Raw genomic sequence first — 19,141 nt, 5'->3', positions numbered from 1 at the left:
CTCTCTCGAAATTCCTGACCCAACCAAGTCATCTGAAAAGAAAAGACTATGTAAACTGTGGATCCATCATTTGCGTTATGACAAGTTGAGGTTCGAGACATTTGTATCAAAAAACGTGTACCGTCTGCGTGGTCTGCGACTCAACTGAACGTCTTCTTTTCTTAATTTCTTCTTGCGAAAGAACAGGCTCAAATCTATACATATCCGAACTTAACTGTTGGTGACTTGCCATGTTTACAGTGCTCTGATGAAATAGACCGGAACCGACGGTGTGACGTCATAAATTAAAACGGCGGGTAATTTAAAATATATGATAGATTAATATTGATTTAATCGTTAAGCAAGGATTTCTGTTGTTAAATACTGTTATTTACGATATCAGTAAGTAATACTTTATTTATAAAAGCAACAATGTGGTTAGGGTTGCCTTTCCCTCTAACTCCTTCTTTTCCCCCGATACTTTCAGTACTTTGATAATGAGAAGTATTCCTTGATTTTATAACTGACATCTTATTTTCAAACGTTTTGCATTACATAAATCGTTTAGAGTATTCCTTAATCACAAAGGTGTAGTAACCATAGTGAGCCCCCTCAAAAACATTGTTTTCTCATGCACCAGATCCGAATGAATAGTTGTTCAACTAAAGTTAACTTTAGGAAGTCGAATACATTCGCGAACGGGTTGTCTAATCGACAAGTCGTGAAAACAATGCGAAATTACAGAACAAGGAAAAAAGCGTTAAAATGGAACAGGAAGTCTTAGAGGAGAATATGAAGGATAATCCAGGTAAACTGTTATTACATTAGATCTTAAAAGTTATTATTTTCTTTATCTATGGCAGTTAAGATGCATTGAATGAATTGTCAGTCAACCGGAAATAAACATTGGAGGCCATTTTTCTGCGAATTTGATGATTTTTCTCTTCCACGACAAATTACACGATTAATCGGAACGTGTTTGTGACAGTGTACATTTTTTGTTACCTGTTCAATATTTGTTGTTGTGAAAGATTGTTCTTAAAGTGTTGTCAAGTGACTAGTCTGAATTTGACATTCCAAGGGTTTTTCCACGGGGGAATCCCCTTTATCTGCACAGTCATATTCACTACGGTATAAAGGATTTTGGAATATTATTTGTTTAGAAGTGAGTAAATAGGTAACTTTGTCTTTTGATTGAGTTTAATTGTTAATATAGTACATGAAAATTCGTCAAATGACTTAAATTTCTCAGGATGTCATCAGTAATTCACTTCCGTTATACAGTTATAAACGAATTTCTCGGATATGATGAAATAGCTATGTAAACTACCAGGCATTATGTCCTATGAATAATATAATAGTATTCTGTACTAAATGATATAATTATGTTTAAAAGCACCCCTTATAAAAAAAACCAGGTTAAAACATTTTTATATGATCTTAGTCCTACGCCTTCACAGTCTCCATTTCATATATCATGTTTCATCCAGAACTCTGTTCCTATTCTTCCACACCTTCTTTTTGAATGTTTCTTAATCTTCCTCCTGGTTGCTGTAAATATAGTTTTATTGTGTTTAGGGGATTGGGTTTTTTTTTTTTTTCTTACTAAGAGTCTTGAAATAATAAACAGATCAAAGTGATTTTTTTTTAATTGAACAATCCACTGTTCTCACCTATTGGACTCTTGGTGAAGTTTAACTTGTTCTGATCTGCAAGCACTGATGTTTTGTACACCCCTTAATGAAACCGAAGAGATAGATCCCATGTTTTTTATTGTCCATTACTAAATTAGTGTGCAATACTTCTGTTTCTGATCTACCACAATAACACATTCTATATTGACCAGACTGATTTACTATAAACAACAAAGTAACAAATTCTATATAGACCTGACTGATTTACTATAGAACAACAACAAAGTAACAAATTCTATATAGACCTGACTGATTTACTATAGAACAACAACAAAATAGCAAATTCTATATAGACCTGACTGATTTACTAGAGAACAACAACAAAGTAACAAATTCTATATAGACCTGACTGATTTACTATAGAACAACAACAAAGTAACAAATTCTATATAGACCTGACTGATTTACTATAGAACAACAACAAAATAGCAAATTCTATATAGACCTGACTGATTTACTAGAGAACAACAACAAAGTAACAAATTCTATATAGACCTGACTGATTTACTAGAGAACAACAACAAAATAACAAATTCTATATAGACCTCACTGATTTACTATAGAACAACAACAAAATAACAAATTCTATATAGACCTGACTGATTTACTAGAGAACAACAACAAAGTAACAAATTCTATATAGACCTGACTGATTTACTATAAACAACAAAGTAACAAATTCTATATAGACCTCACTGATTTACTAGAGAACAACAACAAAGTAACAAATTCTATATAGACCTGTCTGATTTACTAGAGAACAACAACAAAGTAACAAATTCTATATAGACCTGACTGATTTCTATAGAACAACAACAAAGTAACAAATTATATATAGACCTGACTGATTTACTAGAGAACAACAACAAAGTAACAAATTCTATATAGACCTGACTGATTTACTATAGTATTAACAACAAAGTAACAAATTCTATATAGACCTGACTGATTACTATAAACAACAAAATAACAAATTCTATATAGACCTGACTGATTTACTAGAGAACAACAACAAAATAACAAATTCTATATAGACCTGACTGATTTACTAGAGAACAACAACAAAATAACAAATTCTATATAGACCTGACTGATTTACTAGAGAACAACAACAAAATAACAAATTCTATATAGACCTGACTGATTTACTAGAGAACAACAACAAAATAACAAATTCTATATAGACCTGACTGATTTACTAGAGAACAACAACAAAATAACAAATTCTATATAGACCTGACTGATTTACTAGAGAACAACAACAAAGTAACAAATTCTATATAGACCTGACTGATTTACTAGAGAACAACAACAAAGTAACAAATTCTATATAGACCTGACTGATTACTATAAACAACAAAGTAACAAATTCTATATAGACCAGACTGATTTACTATAAACAACAAAGTAACAAATTCTATATAGACCTGACTGATTTACTAGAGAACAACAACAAAGTAACAAATTCTATACAGACCTGTCTGATTTACTAGAGAACAACAACAAAGTAACAAATTCTATATAGACCTGACTGATTATTATAGAACAATGTTCAACAAACTAACAAATACCCTTAATTTTTATGGTACTCTTTATTTGTACATGTACATATATTTCATTTCTTTCATAACTTGAGACAGATTTATTACTTGATTTTGAATATCCATATACATCATGTACAACACTGTTTATTTATTGGTGATGTTTTCTAAAGCCTGATTTGTAATTAGTGGATTGCAGCAAATAATAATTGAACTGCAGAATTTAGAACAATGTGTAATTGTCTTGAAGTGTGCGTTTGATTTACTCTATAAACAAATAATTCTTAGAATCATCTCACTATAAACTGGACAAGTTTTGTGAAGAACTGGTCTTCCGTTAATTTCATACACTGGTTTTACCAAACAATGGCAAACATTGCTTCCTTTTCTTCATTGTACGACAGCCATATTCTCTCTAATGTCCATGTTGATTGAATTATCTAATAATGAAAAACTTTATTTTTTTATGTTTCATTAAATTCACTTGCATTAGGTTTCTGGTTTTGGCTTTTAGCCCAGTTTAATGTCCATGCATTTATTATAAACACTGCTGCAAATGCAGTTGATATAAGTAAAATTAATAGAAACCCAAAATATCCGTTTTTGACGAGTATACTTATTTAGTCATCTGGTCATATTTCGCATCCTTTTAATTTCTGAATCATATCATTATGTTGTTTATTCTGGCATGAAATTATACATTAAAATATCAAAAAAAAATTGTCCCACTTCACTTTGTGGACGCAACTCCGACAAAACTGCTCCACAGATTTTGTTCAAATTTTGTAGGATTGTTAGTCACCATATATGTAGTCTGTCATATTGTACTGCCATTTTGATCCGACAAATTTTACAGGTGTTTGGGACTTTGTTGAATTTGTATGAATGCTACACTATAGGAACGCTTTGTGGACGCAACTCCTCAGAGACTGCTGTACGGATTTTGTTCAAATTTTGCAGGGTTGCTAGTCATCATATGTAGTTGATCATATTGTTACCGCCATTTTGATTTGACAAATTTTAAGGAGTTATAGGACTTTTGTGCTTCCAACTTTTTTGGTGGTGGTGGGGGACATGGCTACGCATAGCAATCTTGTGATATCTTATGATTATGATATTATATTATATCAAACAAAATGTCTGACATCGTTTTATGCTGCTGCTCAAAAACCATGAATCCCGGAGTTGCCTTGAAAAAAGCCTTAAGAGTAGTGACAGCCCTGACTCAGAGGAAAATGAAACAAATAATTGATTATTGATTAATCTGCTACAATAATGGAATGTGAATCAATTATAAAATTGTATAATGAATTTCAAGTTATTTGTTGTTTACAAAAGCTGTAAATCATCTAAAAAATCATTTGATCATTTGCTTTTGTATTATGTATTAGAGTACGTGGCAAATGAAAATATAGATACCAGAAATTCATACATGTAAATATGTCCTGATGGATTATAAACCATTCTCAGAATTTTTGTCATTTATTCGCCTATTGAAATGCTTCACATCCACAATATTTCAATTTATTAAGACTTGACTAATTTCTGAGGATTGTCCTTAACGTGAATTACATGCATTATCTTTCTATTTTTTCAGTCTCCATCAAAATGAGGCGTGTGGTCGTTTCGCAGGGACTGGCTTATCAGCAGCCAATGGATGACAGTGGTCAAGAACACCATCCGATGTTGTTGAATGACGGCCGGGAAGTTCCCAAGCTTCCGCAGCCTGATGTAGCATCTTATGGTAATGTGTAAACTTACATTGAATCAATTTCCTGTCTTGAGATGAAACTTACTATTATTTCTAAATCAGGACCCAGTTGCACTTTAACTGGCAGTTAACTTACCATTAACTTGAACATTTATATAGTGTTAACGTTAACTATCAGTTAAACTGAACTCACTTTTGTGCAACTGGCCCCAGACATACAACTTTAGGCCAGGGGACTGTTTCAAATATAGCTTTTTTCTGGAGGCTTGGGAAGGGGGGGGTGCTATTTTGATTCTCCAAAATTCTGGAATGTAATTGATTTTAATTCTGCACCAGTATGTACACAGTTTTACATGGCAAATTTTCAAGATTATGTACAAATTTGGTCTCCGGAAATTTCAAGATTATGTACAAATTTGGTCTCCGGAAATTTTTCATTAAAACCTGTATTTACTTCCGGGTAACTCTATCCTCATGTGACATTATAGGTTTTTTGTGGCATTGTTTAAACAACTTCTCAAGAACCACTGGACCAATTTCAAACAAACTTGGCACAAATCATCCTTGGGTAAAGGGGATTAAAGTTTGTTTAAATGAAGGGTCATGCTCCTTCCAAAGGGGAGATAATCAAGAAAATACATAAATAGGGTGGAGTCATTTAAAAATCTTTTTCTTATGAACCACTTGACTAGAAAAGTGTAAACTTGCATGAAAGCTTCCTGACATAGTGTACATTTCATTTTGTTCAAATCATTGCCACCAGGGGAGGAGGGTTTCCAAAGTTATGCATGGGGATATACAAGATGAATCTTTAAAAATCATCTTCTCAAGAACAGCAGGAACATGATTACTGGTATTGATATGCAAGTATTCCCAGGTAGTGCAGATTCAAGTTTGTTCAGATTGTGGTCCCTGGGGGTAGGGTGCTGCTACAATAGGGGATCAAAGTTTTACATGGGAATATACAAGAAAAATCTTCAAAAATATTACAGCAGGGCCATGATTAATAACAATATTTGCAAGCATTCCCATGTAGTGTCGATAGAAGTTTTGCTCAAATCATGACCCTTTGGGGCGGCAATATGGGATTACAATCTTCCCTGGGAATAAAGATCCATAGGATCATGAATATGTGGTTATGTTGTGACCCTATGGAACTAGGTTTGAACCACAATATGGTGTCAAATCTTTTTATGGGAATAAAGATTTCTAAAAAGTTTTAAAAAATCACAATAGCTGAACAACAGCAGGGCCAAAGTGATTCATGTGACCAATGTGGTCCATAGGCCTCTTGTTGACTGTGTGCAATGGCTTCATCATTTTCTGATTGAGTAAAAAAAAAAAAATTAAATGAACAACAGAATACATTAAATAAGAACTACAATTTAGTTGAAATACAGTAGATGCAACAAGTCATTATAGTGTATAGGAACTTTTTATTATATACAGTATAACAGATATATTGTGTACGACATACAGACTGTTACAGCATATTTTGCCGTTGAATCGACTTACTTACAATTTTCTTTTGTTTTTCTTAACAGGTGTAGATCATATTTCCTTCCTTCAGAAGCTGAGACAACAACAGCTGAACAATACTAGAGCAGATCAAGCACAAAACATATATATCCCCACCCACCACAGCAAACAACAACCCCAGATAAAGCTTAATGTCTCCAGAGCAACGAGAGTCCTTGAACCTCCTTCACCTTCACCAGAGGTCATCTTGATTGACAGCGATGATGATGATGACCAAAACGTAAAGATCAGTTTTCCTGAAGTCGTTAAAAGCAGCCATAAAAAAAATCACCCTCTTCAGCTGACCAATGGTAACAAGTCCTACACAGTGACACAACCTACTTCACCAGCTCCAAAATATGCTCCATTTGCAGACAGGATGTTTCACATGTCGAAGAAGGTGGTGTCTGAGGAGGAGGATCCAGGGTTTGGCTGTGGTCAGTTGAAACAGAATGTTAAGGAATGGGAAGACGAAGTGGTGGATCCAACTTCGCATCCCCAGGTGATAGACTCGGGACAACTTGGAATACAGATGAGGACTGGAGGCATTGATGATCTGAATGAAATTCTGGAGTTGATGAAGGAGATTGGGGAGATTGTTCCGAATGTGAAAGAGAGGAAGAAAAGCTATAAGGAAGGGTAGGTATTTAGTCAATAGTGGAATATGGTAGGGCTGAAACGATTCACGGAAGTATTGATACTACTCAATAAGGACAATCAATTCAGTATTGCCTCAATCTTCGATTCCATATGTTTCTTAAAATTGGTTTCAGTAAAATACACGGGGCTTGACTGGTTGTATTTAGTATTTGTACATGATTGAGGGATAAAATGGCCTATGAAAATGTTCAGACCGTTGTTAGCTGAGAATCTTACCAAAACAGTAATGATAAACTCCACTGGCCTCTTACCATTCTGCAGTTTGGAAGCATTGTCCTTTCAAAATTGTGACTGTAAATCTTCATCTCTTCTTCAAAATTATTATTTGTTTGTCTTATAACATGTATTATCGCATTGAAAATATTGAATTGAGGCTAACCGTGGTGAGTATTGCTATGAATGAGTCATATCATTTCAGCCGTAGAATATATATGCTTGTAAACTTAAATTTTGTGCAAATCATTTTTAGATATTAATGTTAAGTGTTGTCAAGATGAGGCTTCAGGTGTTTTAGATTCTGTTTATCGGCCCTTGACCAGTTTTAATAAGTTCAGTTACTTCATATTCAATGATTTTTAGTAGTATTACAAAGATTACAACTCGTTTTGATCTTTTTGGTGCTATTTTGACATCTTGAATTTGATTATGATAGGAAAGTAGTGGACGGAGAAAAGGAAGCTCTTGTGGAACTCCTGAACAATCACGAGAATTTAAAGAATGGTATCACCGGAGTCGTATGCTCAGTATGTAATTCATTACAGTGTTCATTTTATGAACAGGAGAAAATTATGTTCATAACCCAAATTGTATGTTTCATGTACAACGCTTTGAATTTCATCTCAAACTGTTATCCAAAACAACTCTCTTGATAGATTTGAGATTTAGAAATGTGATGTTTGCATTATGTCACTAAAATTGTTTACAGATGGGATATTTGAACAATATATTTGTAATTGAGTGTTTTAATCACAAATTTTCAAGTAATTGAAAGTAATTTGTAATTGAACATTTTTTTTCCCCTCATTTACAAGGAATTGTAATTTATTTAATTAGCTTGCAAAATCACATACATGTAATTCCAATTACATTTCAATTATATATATACTAGTCTTACAATAAAATCAAGACTTGAATGTAGAATCCAAAACCAAATTTTTTCTGTCTTGTTATTTCACAGTGTTTACATAATTATTATTTATAGATTTAAGGATGTTTAAATATGTGTCAATTTTATTATTGGTTAGAAACTTGGAATTAAGTATGCTTTTCATGTATAAATCTTTTTTGTTCTGAATGTTAGAACACTGGCCTCTGTAGATTAATGGACCTTGACATGTACCTGTTAGTTAAAGAGGAATGACACTCCTGAGAAATCCAACATTAATGGAAAGTGGAGAGTGTGTACAATGATATTTTGAAATTGAAAACTTTCAAATTTAACTTATTTAGTTTAAAAATGCTGTTTTAGTAGAAAATCTGGAAGAAATTAAAACCCCTAGCTGGTAGACTTGAACCCACTACCTAAAGATCAATAGTCGACATGTTAACTTACTGATATAACTATCCAGTTGGGAAATGAAATTTGAAAAGAATGTATAAGCATGGCTGATATTTTTATTTTCATTCATGTTTCAAGAGGAAGTCAGCCATTATGTGTTAGTGTTGCTCCTCCTTAAGATAATTAGCCACTCACAACATCGACAGAAACCAACCAGTATGTACATTGTGAGGATGAGTTTCATAACATTTGGAAGGTCCTTATTTTAGTAAAGAAAGGAAAGATTTACTGCATATTAAATTTTGTACTTATCCTAATATCTTGAAATTCAAAGGAATAATTTTGTCAACAAAATCAACAATGCTGAGAAACTGTCTCTAAAAAGTAAAATGGAGGTTATGATATGTTTTATCTTTTCCCCGTCCTCCTTTTGTATTATTAATTTATCTGTAATAAACTCATATTATTGATATATTCCTTTCTTTGTGACACCCTGACAAATTGTTTATACTTGTTGTAATCTCATGCACAATATCCCTATTTCATATTACCTTCTACTTATGTTTTTTTTAATAAATAAAGTTAATTTGAAAGTTCTTAATTTCAAAATATTTTTTACATATCCTCCACTGTTCATCCACAGAAAATTTCTCTAGTGTAGCATTCCTCCTTAAATGCAATGAAACATATTTTCTAAGTACTGCAAAGGAAAGATTGAAACTGTCTTATATCATTTCAGGAGTTGGAGTGCTCTCGATATGAAGAATACAACGAGGGTCATTTCACGATTTTGAAACAGCTTGGGGCGGGGTCATTTGGCTCAGTGGACTTGTGCAAAGATTGTGCCACGGAAAAGCAGTTTGTCCTCAAAAAGGTATGCAATAATTGTATATGTTTGAAAATAGCACATAGTAATTATGAGTGATAGTGTGTACTGATGAATAGGTTATAAATACTGTTCAGTTTATTGCTACTGAGTAATGGTATGAAGTCAAAAGTTCACTGAATGACTTTTTTTTTTAATACAGAAAATGTCATCAAATATATTTTACATCTCTTTTAAGTTCCAGAAAATGCATTTTCTTTGGGGTTTATTTTTTTGGGGGAGGTCTTGCCCAGGGAGGTTGCTCTACAATTTCAGTTGGCCATTAAGTTTGGGTATTTATTTAACATTAGGGATCTAGGTTTTCCAAACAATTATCAAATGAATCCCAAGCAGCAAGCACCAATTTTGTCAACACCAAGATTAATGAAACTACAATACTAAAGTTTATTATATACCCATCAATGTATCGTTCTTTGATACTGTGGATTTCACAGCGTGTGATCCGGTTCTCCGGATCACCACACTGTGGTTTTCTGATTCCGTATCAGTATCCTCTGAAACTGATGCCGTCACAATGCAACAACGCAACGTTATTTGTGGAAAATATTGAGCACGTCACAAAACAAAAAAGTATATCTGCGTACACAAAACATAATTTCACTGTATGTCTGTATTTTTTGATAATTTGGATTATATTTAGTATCTTATAAATGCGGATTTAAAATATAATGGGGATATATAATAAATTTATCATTACTACAGTAACTTGATCCGAAGAGTTCGATCACGTCTCGTTGACAGGTGCGGATCATCAGATCAAACTCGACGCTTCGCGTCTCGTGTGATCTGATGATCCGCGCCTGTCAACTCGACGTGATCCGACTCTTCGGATCAAGTTACTGTAGTAATAATATATATATATCCTGCAAGGCATTTACATTTGAATGCAATTAAATAGACATTTTTATGTATTACTGATTTATCAAAAATATTTGAAGCTATCCAGAAGATCATCAGTCACAATTTCAATTATGTATACCAAAACTTGCATATCTGGTTGCTTCTCTCTCTCTCTCTCTCTCTCTCTGTCATATTTTACTCACTTGTTAGACTTCAGGTAAATTCTTACTCACCATGTACGACTGTTTCATTGTGAAGCAACATCCTGGAATGTTTATTTTAACTCTGCAGTATAGCTTGATATAGGTTCTGATGAACATAAACCGCATGTTTTGTAGATGCTGAAGAACATAAATGGCACGTTTTGTAATTTTTAGGTGGAGAAGGACTTTAAAGTAGAGGAAGTGGTGGTACTGCTCTACCTGGAGCATGAGAACATCACTTCGCTGTACGGCTACATCAAAAGGGAAGGAATTTCTGAAATCTTGATGGAGTATGCAGGTTAGAATTGAAGGTTTTGGGATTGTGTTTTTTTCAGCTGAGACAAAGAATGGAGTAGGTGATTTTGGTGCTCTGGGAAATGCTGCTGGCTCTTTGGCAGATGATGAAATAGGCCGAAGATTTTTTATTTATTTGAAACATGATAGTATAGATTGCCTGAAATGAAAATGAAATGCCAACATTCTACATTCTAAAAAAAATTTATCATATTGAAAAGGATCCCCCAAAATATTCCTGACCCAATAAAACTTGTCTGTCTGGATTGGAGAAAGTTTTAGCTCACATGACCCAATAAAATTTGTCTATCTGGATTGAAGACAGTTTTAGATCACATGAACTGAAAGCTCAAGTGAGCTATTCTGATCACTGTTTGTCCAGTCTCAGTCTGTCTTTCAGTAAACTTGTAACATTTTCTACTTCTTCTCAAGAACTGCAGGGCTAATTTCAACCAAACTTGCCACAAAGTATGCTTGGAAAAGAGGATTCTAGATTGCTCAAATGAAGTGTCATGCACTTTATCAAGAATTAGTGAAAATTTTGTGGCATCTTTGGAAAATCTTCTCAAGACCCACTGAGCAAATTTTAGTCAAACTTGGCACAAATCATCCTTGGGGAAAGGGGATTCAAGTTTGTTCAAATGAAGGGCCATGCTACCTCCAAAGTAGAGATAATCAAAAGAGGCAAAAATAAGGTGGGGTCATTTAAAGATCTTTTAAGAACCACTAGGCCAGAAAATTTGAAATTTATATGAATCTTCATAACATAGTGAAGGTTCAAGTTTGTTCAAATTATCCCCCCTCCCTCCCAGGAGTATGATAGGTCCACAAAACCGTGATTTCTAATCAAAAACTGCTGGTGTAAGGCTGCCATCACTTGATTCTCTAACGTTTTCAATGAAATGTTTCTTTTTCTCTGCAAACTCATTTGAACACACCAAAACAACCACTTTTTTTTGTTTGGTATTTTTTTCTATATCCAATGAAACATATCTCATTGATTGTAAGTTTTTCTTGGTCACCCACATGATATTGGTACATTTGTTTGGCCCAAGTCGAAAATTTTGATAGAAAGAAGCCATTTAAGCAATTTTAATTTTACAGGTTTAAACACACAGACACACTCACACACAAACACATTGTCAATTTTCATATCAGCATAGAATTACAAGAATTAATTAATATTTCAGGTATGAACCTTTTGAACTTTGTCCTGAGGAGAAAGGTGGTGGAGGAACAAATCGTTTGGTCAATCACAAGACAAGGCCTCTCAGCCCTGAAATACCTAGATGAACATCAGATCAAACACCTGGATCTGAAACGTATGAAGATTCTTATATAAGTTTGCAGTTAAACAGAATTTGTGTATAACAATTCATATTGAATATGATGTAAATTTTGGGGTTTAGTTGGTTGTAATATCTGAATTTGTCACATGGATGTTGTCTTAAATTTAGAAGGGGGGGGGGGGGTGTTATATTGTGTTTTGGTCTGTTTGTCTTGTTGCATGTTGTATTTGGTGTAGTTGTCTTTATATCTTTGTCTTTTCATCTGTCTTCAACTTAAGTCTGATCAAAACTTTTAACTGTACAAGAAGATAAAAAAAATCCTTCTTCTTGTGCGGAAAGGTCAAGGTCATGCTATAAATGTTGAGGACCATTATCAGTGTGAATATTTATGTTAGATTTAATTATAACGTTGTTAGTGGACATATGTTTCTATTAGCACATAGTGATAAAGTTTAGTAATTTTTTTCTTTTAATGGTGACGTGTTGTTACGTTGGAAGAGCTAGTTAGAAATGTTCAAGATTTAGGTGTGCTAATCTAATTAATGTCTAGTTGATTATAGTTTACAATTAGTGTTGTGTCTTCACATGAATCATTTGGGAGTACAAATATGTGTACCATAATTGTGCTTCACAAAATGAATTTTTGACAGTAAAATTCCCCAAAATATTATTCTTCCTTGATATCTTTATGGAATAATATAACCAAATGTCTTGCATTGAAATTGTCTGTTATACTGAGAAAGAAATTAAACGGTATTTCATATTTTATTATTTTTCTTTTATAGCTGAGAATATTTGCGTCACTGATAACATGGTAGTTAAGCTGACCGACTTTGGCTCAGCCAAAATGGCCATGCAGCAACAGGACTATCAAGGCTGGACCTCCGAGTACATGGCACCAGAAATGTGCCGCTCCTTCCTGCAGAGCCGATACTCCAATCTGTTCAAGGATAATATTGAGGATTTCTTACTGACAGGGAAAGTGGACGTGTTCGCCTTCGCTCTGGTGATTCAGTTCATGGTGGAAAGAACACACACCCAAATGAAATTTTACACCGAGGGAGCCCTGTCGTACCGAAATGTAGAGGATCCCAACAAACTCAGGCTTAATATCATCATTGCAGTATGTAATTTCTTGGTTTAATTTATTTGTTGAGTAATGCATTGTGATAAATTGTTCACTGACAATGTTGATAACTGCAATCACTGATCAGACTGAATCAATACACTCACTGACAATGTTAATAACTGCAATCACTAATCAGACTGAATCATTACACTCAATGACAATGTTAATAACTGCAATCACTAATCAGACTGAATCAATACACTCACTGACAATGTTAATAACTGCAATCACTGATCAGACTGAATCATTACACTCACTGACAATGTTAATAACTGCAATCACTAATCAGAATGAATCATTACACTCACTGATCGGGATTAATCATTACAATCACTGATCAGGATTAATCATTACAATAATTGATCAGAATTAATCATTACACTCACTGATCAGGATTAATCATTACAATCACTGATGAGGATTAATTATTACAGTCACTGATCAGGATTAATCATTACAATCACTGATCAAGATTGATCATTACAAGCACTGATCAGGATTTAATCATTACAATCACTGATCAAGATTGATCATTACAAGCACTGATCAGGATTTAATCATTACAATCACTGATCAAGATTGATCATTACAAGCACTGATCAGGATTAATCATTACAATAACTGATCAGAATTAATCATTACACTCACTGATCAGGATTAATCATTACAAGCACTGATCAGAATTAATCATTACAAGTCCTGACAATGTTAATAACTGCAACCACTGATCAGGATTAATCATTACAATCACTGATCGGGATTAATCATTACAATAACTGATCAGGATTAATCATTACAAGCACTGATCAGAATTAATCATTACAAGCCCTGACAATGTTAATAACTGCAACCACTGATCAGGATTAATCATTACAAGCACTAATCAGGATTAATCATTACAATCACTGATCAAGATTGATCATTACAGTCACTGATCAGAATTAATCATTACACTCACTGATCAGGATTAATCATTACACTCACTGATCAGGATTAATCATTACAAGCACTGACAATGTTAATAACTGCAACCACTGATCAGGATTAATCATTACAAGCACTAATCAGGATTAATCATTACAATCACTGATCAAGATTGATCATTACAGTCACTGATCAAGATTAATCATTACAGTCACTGATCGGGATTAATCATTACAATTGCTGATCAGGATTAATCATTACAATCGCTGATCAGGATTAATCATTACAAACACTGACAATGTTAATAACTGCAATCACTGATCAAGATTAATCATTAAAACCCTGAAGCATTATCAGTACTGTGGTTTTACAGGGTTATGGCAATAGATAAATCAGTTAATGCTGTGGCATATGTAATCTTTTTAAGTAAGCCATCGCTTTAGAGAAATACCTTGTCGGTGTAGGAGAGTCAATCAGATACATGCAAAGCCTAAGAATTTAGAATTATCTTACAGAATGCACGGGATCCTGATATGGTGTTAAGGATGATGTTAACAGAAAAAGCAAGCGTTCCACTGAAGGAGCTTCTTAAAGGTCTCTTACAGGGTGTACCCAAAAACCGACTCTCTGCAGAACAAGCCCTCCTGAAGATTGAAGGTAAGGCCTCAGGGCGTTTAAATTATTTTATTAGGAGTGTATGCATGATTATGAAATATGAAAGAAGAGGTAGTTAAGTCAGAAAATTGTTATTGACTATTCTTTCTCTACACATTTACAGAGATATATAATGATATGCTCAAGTATGCATCTGTAACAATTTCATGATATCATAAAATGATGAAAATTGAGCAAAGGAAGAACCCTTATTAATTTTTGGTTTTAAAAGTCAAAGCCAAAAAGCTAAATTTACAGAAAAATACATCCAGGCTTTATCTTTTAATCTCATTGCAATAATTTAATGTACAGTAACTGTTGAAAAAGATTCGTGATTAGGGTTTCTTGGGCGAGGACATTTGTCAGTTGGCAATAGTTAAAAATAAATGAATTGATTGACCATTGAGTGTACTCTCCTACACAAGATGTCGTAAGTTGGCAGGAGAAGAAGTCTGCTGACCTTGGAATGTATCAGTTAATGGTCAAGGTCAATATAATGTTGTTATGGGCACTATAGAAGGAATATTAACGTTGTACTTGCGGAAATGTAATTTCATCAGTTTTTGTGCCGGGCAAAAATACTGCTTTGTTGATCGATTGCAAGGTTCTGTTTTCTTCTATTGTATAAGCAAAAATTTGATATTTGATTTCATGGTCTGGAACATTGATAAAAACAACACAATATTTGTATTCGATGATGAAATCACAGTTATATAAAGTTTTTCATCAATATGGGCACTTTCAGTGGGTTTTTTTTTTGTGTTTTTTTTAAAAGAACATGTCTTGTTTTATACTGCTGCTGAATATTAGAATTTAGCTTAGATATGCAGAACAGAAAAATTATCATAGATTTTGTAGCAGTTGGACGTAGTGATGCTTTTAACTAATGCTCAGATGACTGATAAGACGTGGGCGTTATGTCGGGGAAAATGTCAAGAGTTTATAATCATGAATATGAAGGTAACGGTTGTCCTATAAGTATCACTGTTTGATTACCTTTTTTTCAGCCATGGAGAGGAAAAAAATGATTCCTGGAAACTCTGCCTTAGATGCAAGAGATGAAGTTATGGCATCAAAATTGGGGTCTTTCCATCGTCGCCGTACAACCACCCGTCAGCTGAGCACCATGACTTCGATTTGTAGCAACACCTCCCAGTTCGAGGAACCCATGTCGCCTGGTCCCATCAAATGTCGCCGCAAAGGAAGAAAGAGGATGCTGCCGTACGACCCGGACGACACCAAGCCTATCGCTGTGGACAACACCTTGCTGGGAAATGTTCCTGATTTCTCGGTTTTACAAGCTTAAATTGTACCATGCTGAAGACTGTTTGTTAATAATCAAATGAGAAGACCAAACAAAATTTATTTCATTTGTTTTTGTTATATATCCAAATGTAAACATTTAAGTTCAAGCCGTTTTAGAGAGAAAAACACAGTAAAGGCATATATTATTTAAAATTTAAATTCTAAAATTTTGATGCAGATTAAATTGTTTTGTCAGATACTGAGAATAGTATATACATTTAATGGTTTATCCATCTGAAATGGCTATAACGGAGAGTTGTGCAATGTAAACATGTCTAACAGCAAATTCTGTCTCCTTCTGATAATTTTTGTAGAGACCAAGTTTTTGAGAATTGCTTAGCATGATATCATGATTTTATTCATTTAAGAGGATGGGTGGGTATTTTCATTGTTTTCATGGTACAGATATGTTGATAAATTATACAGAGAACCTCGTGAACATCTTTATAAAGAGAGACAACTCTGTGCCCACCAGATCAAGGCCAGTTATATTTACCACAAGAGAAAAAAAAACCACAAAAATAAGGAATTTCACAGTTATAATTTTTTTTACATTTGATAATGAAGGGACATATTATTTGAAGATCAGTTAATGTAACATGATATTTTAATGCTACTACTTGATAATGATTTTCTTAATAAGGACTTCCTATTAACAATACTATTTTCCGTATTTAGTTAAAGATTTGCTTAGGACAGCTCTCGGTTAAATCTGAACTAGTTCATTGAGTGGGTTTTTTTTTTTTTTTTTTTTTTTCCCCTGCTTCCAAACTCGTTATAATGAATCACACACACACACTTGCTGGAGGTGGTTTTGAGAAATTTCTTAACTTTACATTGTTCAATGGTTTCTATGAGGTATTCTTCAGTCTTGATTTTGAATTATTGATAGATAAAGCATGTCATATATAGAACTTCAGGCACAATCAAAATTGCTGAAACCAAAATTTAATGTGTAATGAGTAACACTGTTGTCTGTCTCTCTCTCTCTCTCTCTCTCTCTCTCTCTCTCTCTCTCTCTCTCTGTGTGTGTGTGTGTGTGTGTGTCACTGGTGCCATTGTGAAATGTTGTGCTATACCTTGTTTTATCAATAAGAGAACTTCCCAATATAGTTCTATCTAACAGTATCACAGCTGAGTATGCAAACAGAGAAATGCACCATCTAGATATAGTGCCAGGTGAGCATGTTGTGTACTTAGTGGCTGGTGCTCTTAGTAGGATTACCCCTGTCATAAACTATCAATTATATAGTTGTATTTCACCAATGACAAAAGAGAAAGATCCAAGTAAACGAGCCTTAGACTTTGTGAAACTAGAGCAGCCATATCCAGGAAAACAGTACCCCCCTGCCCCACCCCCTCCCGTGGCACCCTGTTAACTAGACCTATAAATACCTGTGTACTTGATAATGAACTGATGTCATTTATCTGTGATATACTGGATATATTGGTAATTATAATGTTGACCTTTTTTTTAAAAAAGAAAATGAATTTAATCTCCTGCAAATCATCATTTGGATTTGTATGCCATTTGGAAAGTTTAAATTTGGTTGAACACAAAAAAGAGGGAGGAGTGGGGTTGATCTCTATTTGTCTGAAATGCATCGCTTCATCCATCATATGTGAACCTCCTAGAACTACTTGGAGGGAGATTTCCACGTCCACTTCGTTTAGAGGGAGTTAAATTACATTTGACTTGAGATCAAACTTGTAAGCAAGAGGAGCCCCCTTTATGAATTGGGATGGTTAGCATATATTTGGATTGAGTTTGTACATTCTGTAAATAAAAGGCATACATATATGGTTATGTCGTGAATTTAAACATTTTTGTAACGCAAGCTTTCATGTCATATTATGAAATTAGAATAGGCACGTGTGAAATCTCAATGCTGAAAGACCTGCTTCTTTTCATATTTCTGTGTGAAAATAACGTTCATATCTTCATGGACTTTTTTAAATGCTCCCATCAGAATATTAAATCTTCCATTACAAATTCACACACCTATATATATATATATATATATATATATATATATATATATATATAAAATCCAATACTCAAACTTTGGAGTATTGGATTTTATTCTATATATATATATATAATGGAAAATTATGTTAAACTTTTTTGGGAATAACACGAAAAAATATTTTCATACATTTTAGAGAACCTGAACTCTACTGTTTTGGAGTGGGTGGTGGTAAAATTTTGTTTTATTGTGTGATAAAAATGTACTGTACATCTTTATGTTTATCATTTAAACTAAGATCATTTACATACAACGGAAAGTGCTAAGGTTCGAAGGCTTAAAATGAGATGGGTAGGTTGAGTGAGAAACCTACAAAGCTAGATAATTAAACAGGAGTATGGCAGGTTGAGTGTAAAACCTGACACCTTCAGTGAAAGCTGATTGTGATGTTACAGGGAATATCCAAAGAGCTGATGACAAAGCAATATTCAGGGGGAGGGGGGGGGGGGCAATTTTTGCTGAAATTAAACATCAGTTGAGTATAGATGCATGTGTAAGTTTATTATTATTTTTTCCCGATTTGATTCTGTGAAATAGTGTATTGGTAACAATAGGTGATCAATATTTTTTCAAAACCTTGACCCAGCCACCAACTCTTGGGGGAAGAAAGGGACCCCACAGTAAGCTTCTCCGAATACTCCCTGTAACAAATCAAATGTGTACTCATTTAGAAATATAAATGATAGCATGCATTTCTTTGTTTGTGTTGTGAATTTTGCATAATAAAGAATGGATTTCACATTTATTGTTAAAAGCTCAGTTTTACAGACCTAAATCTTTAAAACAGGTAGTGACAGTTCCATCGCCACACGTTCGGCATCAGGTGTGGATGTCACGGGTCCTTAAAATCGGATGTTCCTTGTCGCAGAGTAGGTGTGGCACGCTAAAGAACCCTACCTGCTCAATGACCGTAAGCGCCGAGCAAAGGGCTAAATTTGAAGCCCTTCACCGGTATTGGTGACGTCTCCATATGAGTGGGGGGAAAAAAT

General features: G+C 34.0%; 1 protein-coding gene across 2 annotated transcripts; it reads left to right on the top strand.

The window, feature by feature from the left end:
- Positions 1 to 639: 639 nt before the first annotated feature.
- Positions 640 to 18,893, top strand: LOC125666829 (uncharacterized). 2 transcript variants are annotated; one of them, XM_048900147.2, is made up of 10 exons: positions 640 to 787; positions 4,812 to 4,958; positions 6,470 to 7,082; positions 7,756 to 7,846; positions 9,341 to 9,475; positions 10,705 to 10,828; positions 12,015 to 12,146; positions 12,899 to 13,236; positions 14,682 to 14,823; positions 15,828 to 18,893. In XM_048900147.2, the coding sequence occupies exons 1-10, from the start codon at positions 745 to 747 to the stop codon at positions 16,124 to 16,126; spliced, it is 2,064 nt and encodes a 687-aa protein (XP_048756104.2). In that variant the 5' UTR covers positions 640 to 744; the 3' UTR covers positions 16,127 to 18,893. The 2 variants fall into 2 exon arrangements, with proteins under 2 accessions (XP_048756104.2, XP_056007933.1); XM_056151958.1 differs by lacking the exon at positions 640 to 787 and adding an exon at positions 1,004 to 1,144.
- The last annotated feature ends 248 nt before the right edge of the window (positions 18,894 to 19,141 follow it).

Source organism: Ostrea edulis, chromosome 10 (assembly GCF_947568905.1).
Source record: "Ostrea edulis chromosome 10, xbOstEdul1.1, whole genome shotgun sequence".
NCBI lineage: Eukaryota > Metazoa > Mollusca > Bivalvia > Ostreida > Ostreidae > Ostrea > Ostrea edulis.
This window is presented reverse-complemented; position numbering and strand designations above follow the sequence as displayed.

Excerpts from the sequence above, each read along its gene's own strand:
- LOC125666829 (XM_048900147.2), top strand. The coding sequence starts at position 745 with ATGGAACAGGAAGTCTTAGAGGAGAATATGAAGGATAATCCAG. Across the intron at positions 4,959-6,469 it reads GCCTGATGTAGCATCTTATG|GTGTAGATCATATTTCCTTC; the intron begins GTAATGTGTAAA and ends TTTTCTTAACAG. Across the intron at positions 13,237-14,681 it reads GGCTTAATATCATCATTGCA|AATGCACGGGATCCTGATAT; the intron begins GTATGTAATTTC and ends ATTATCTTACAG.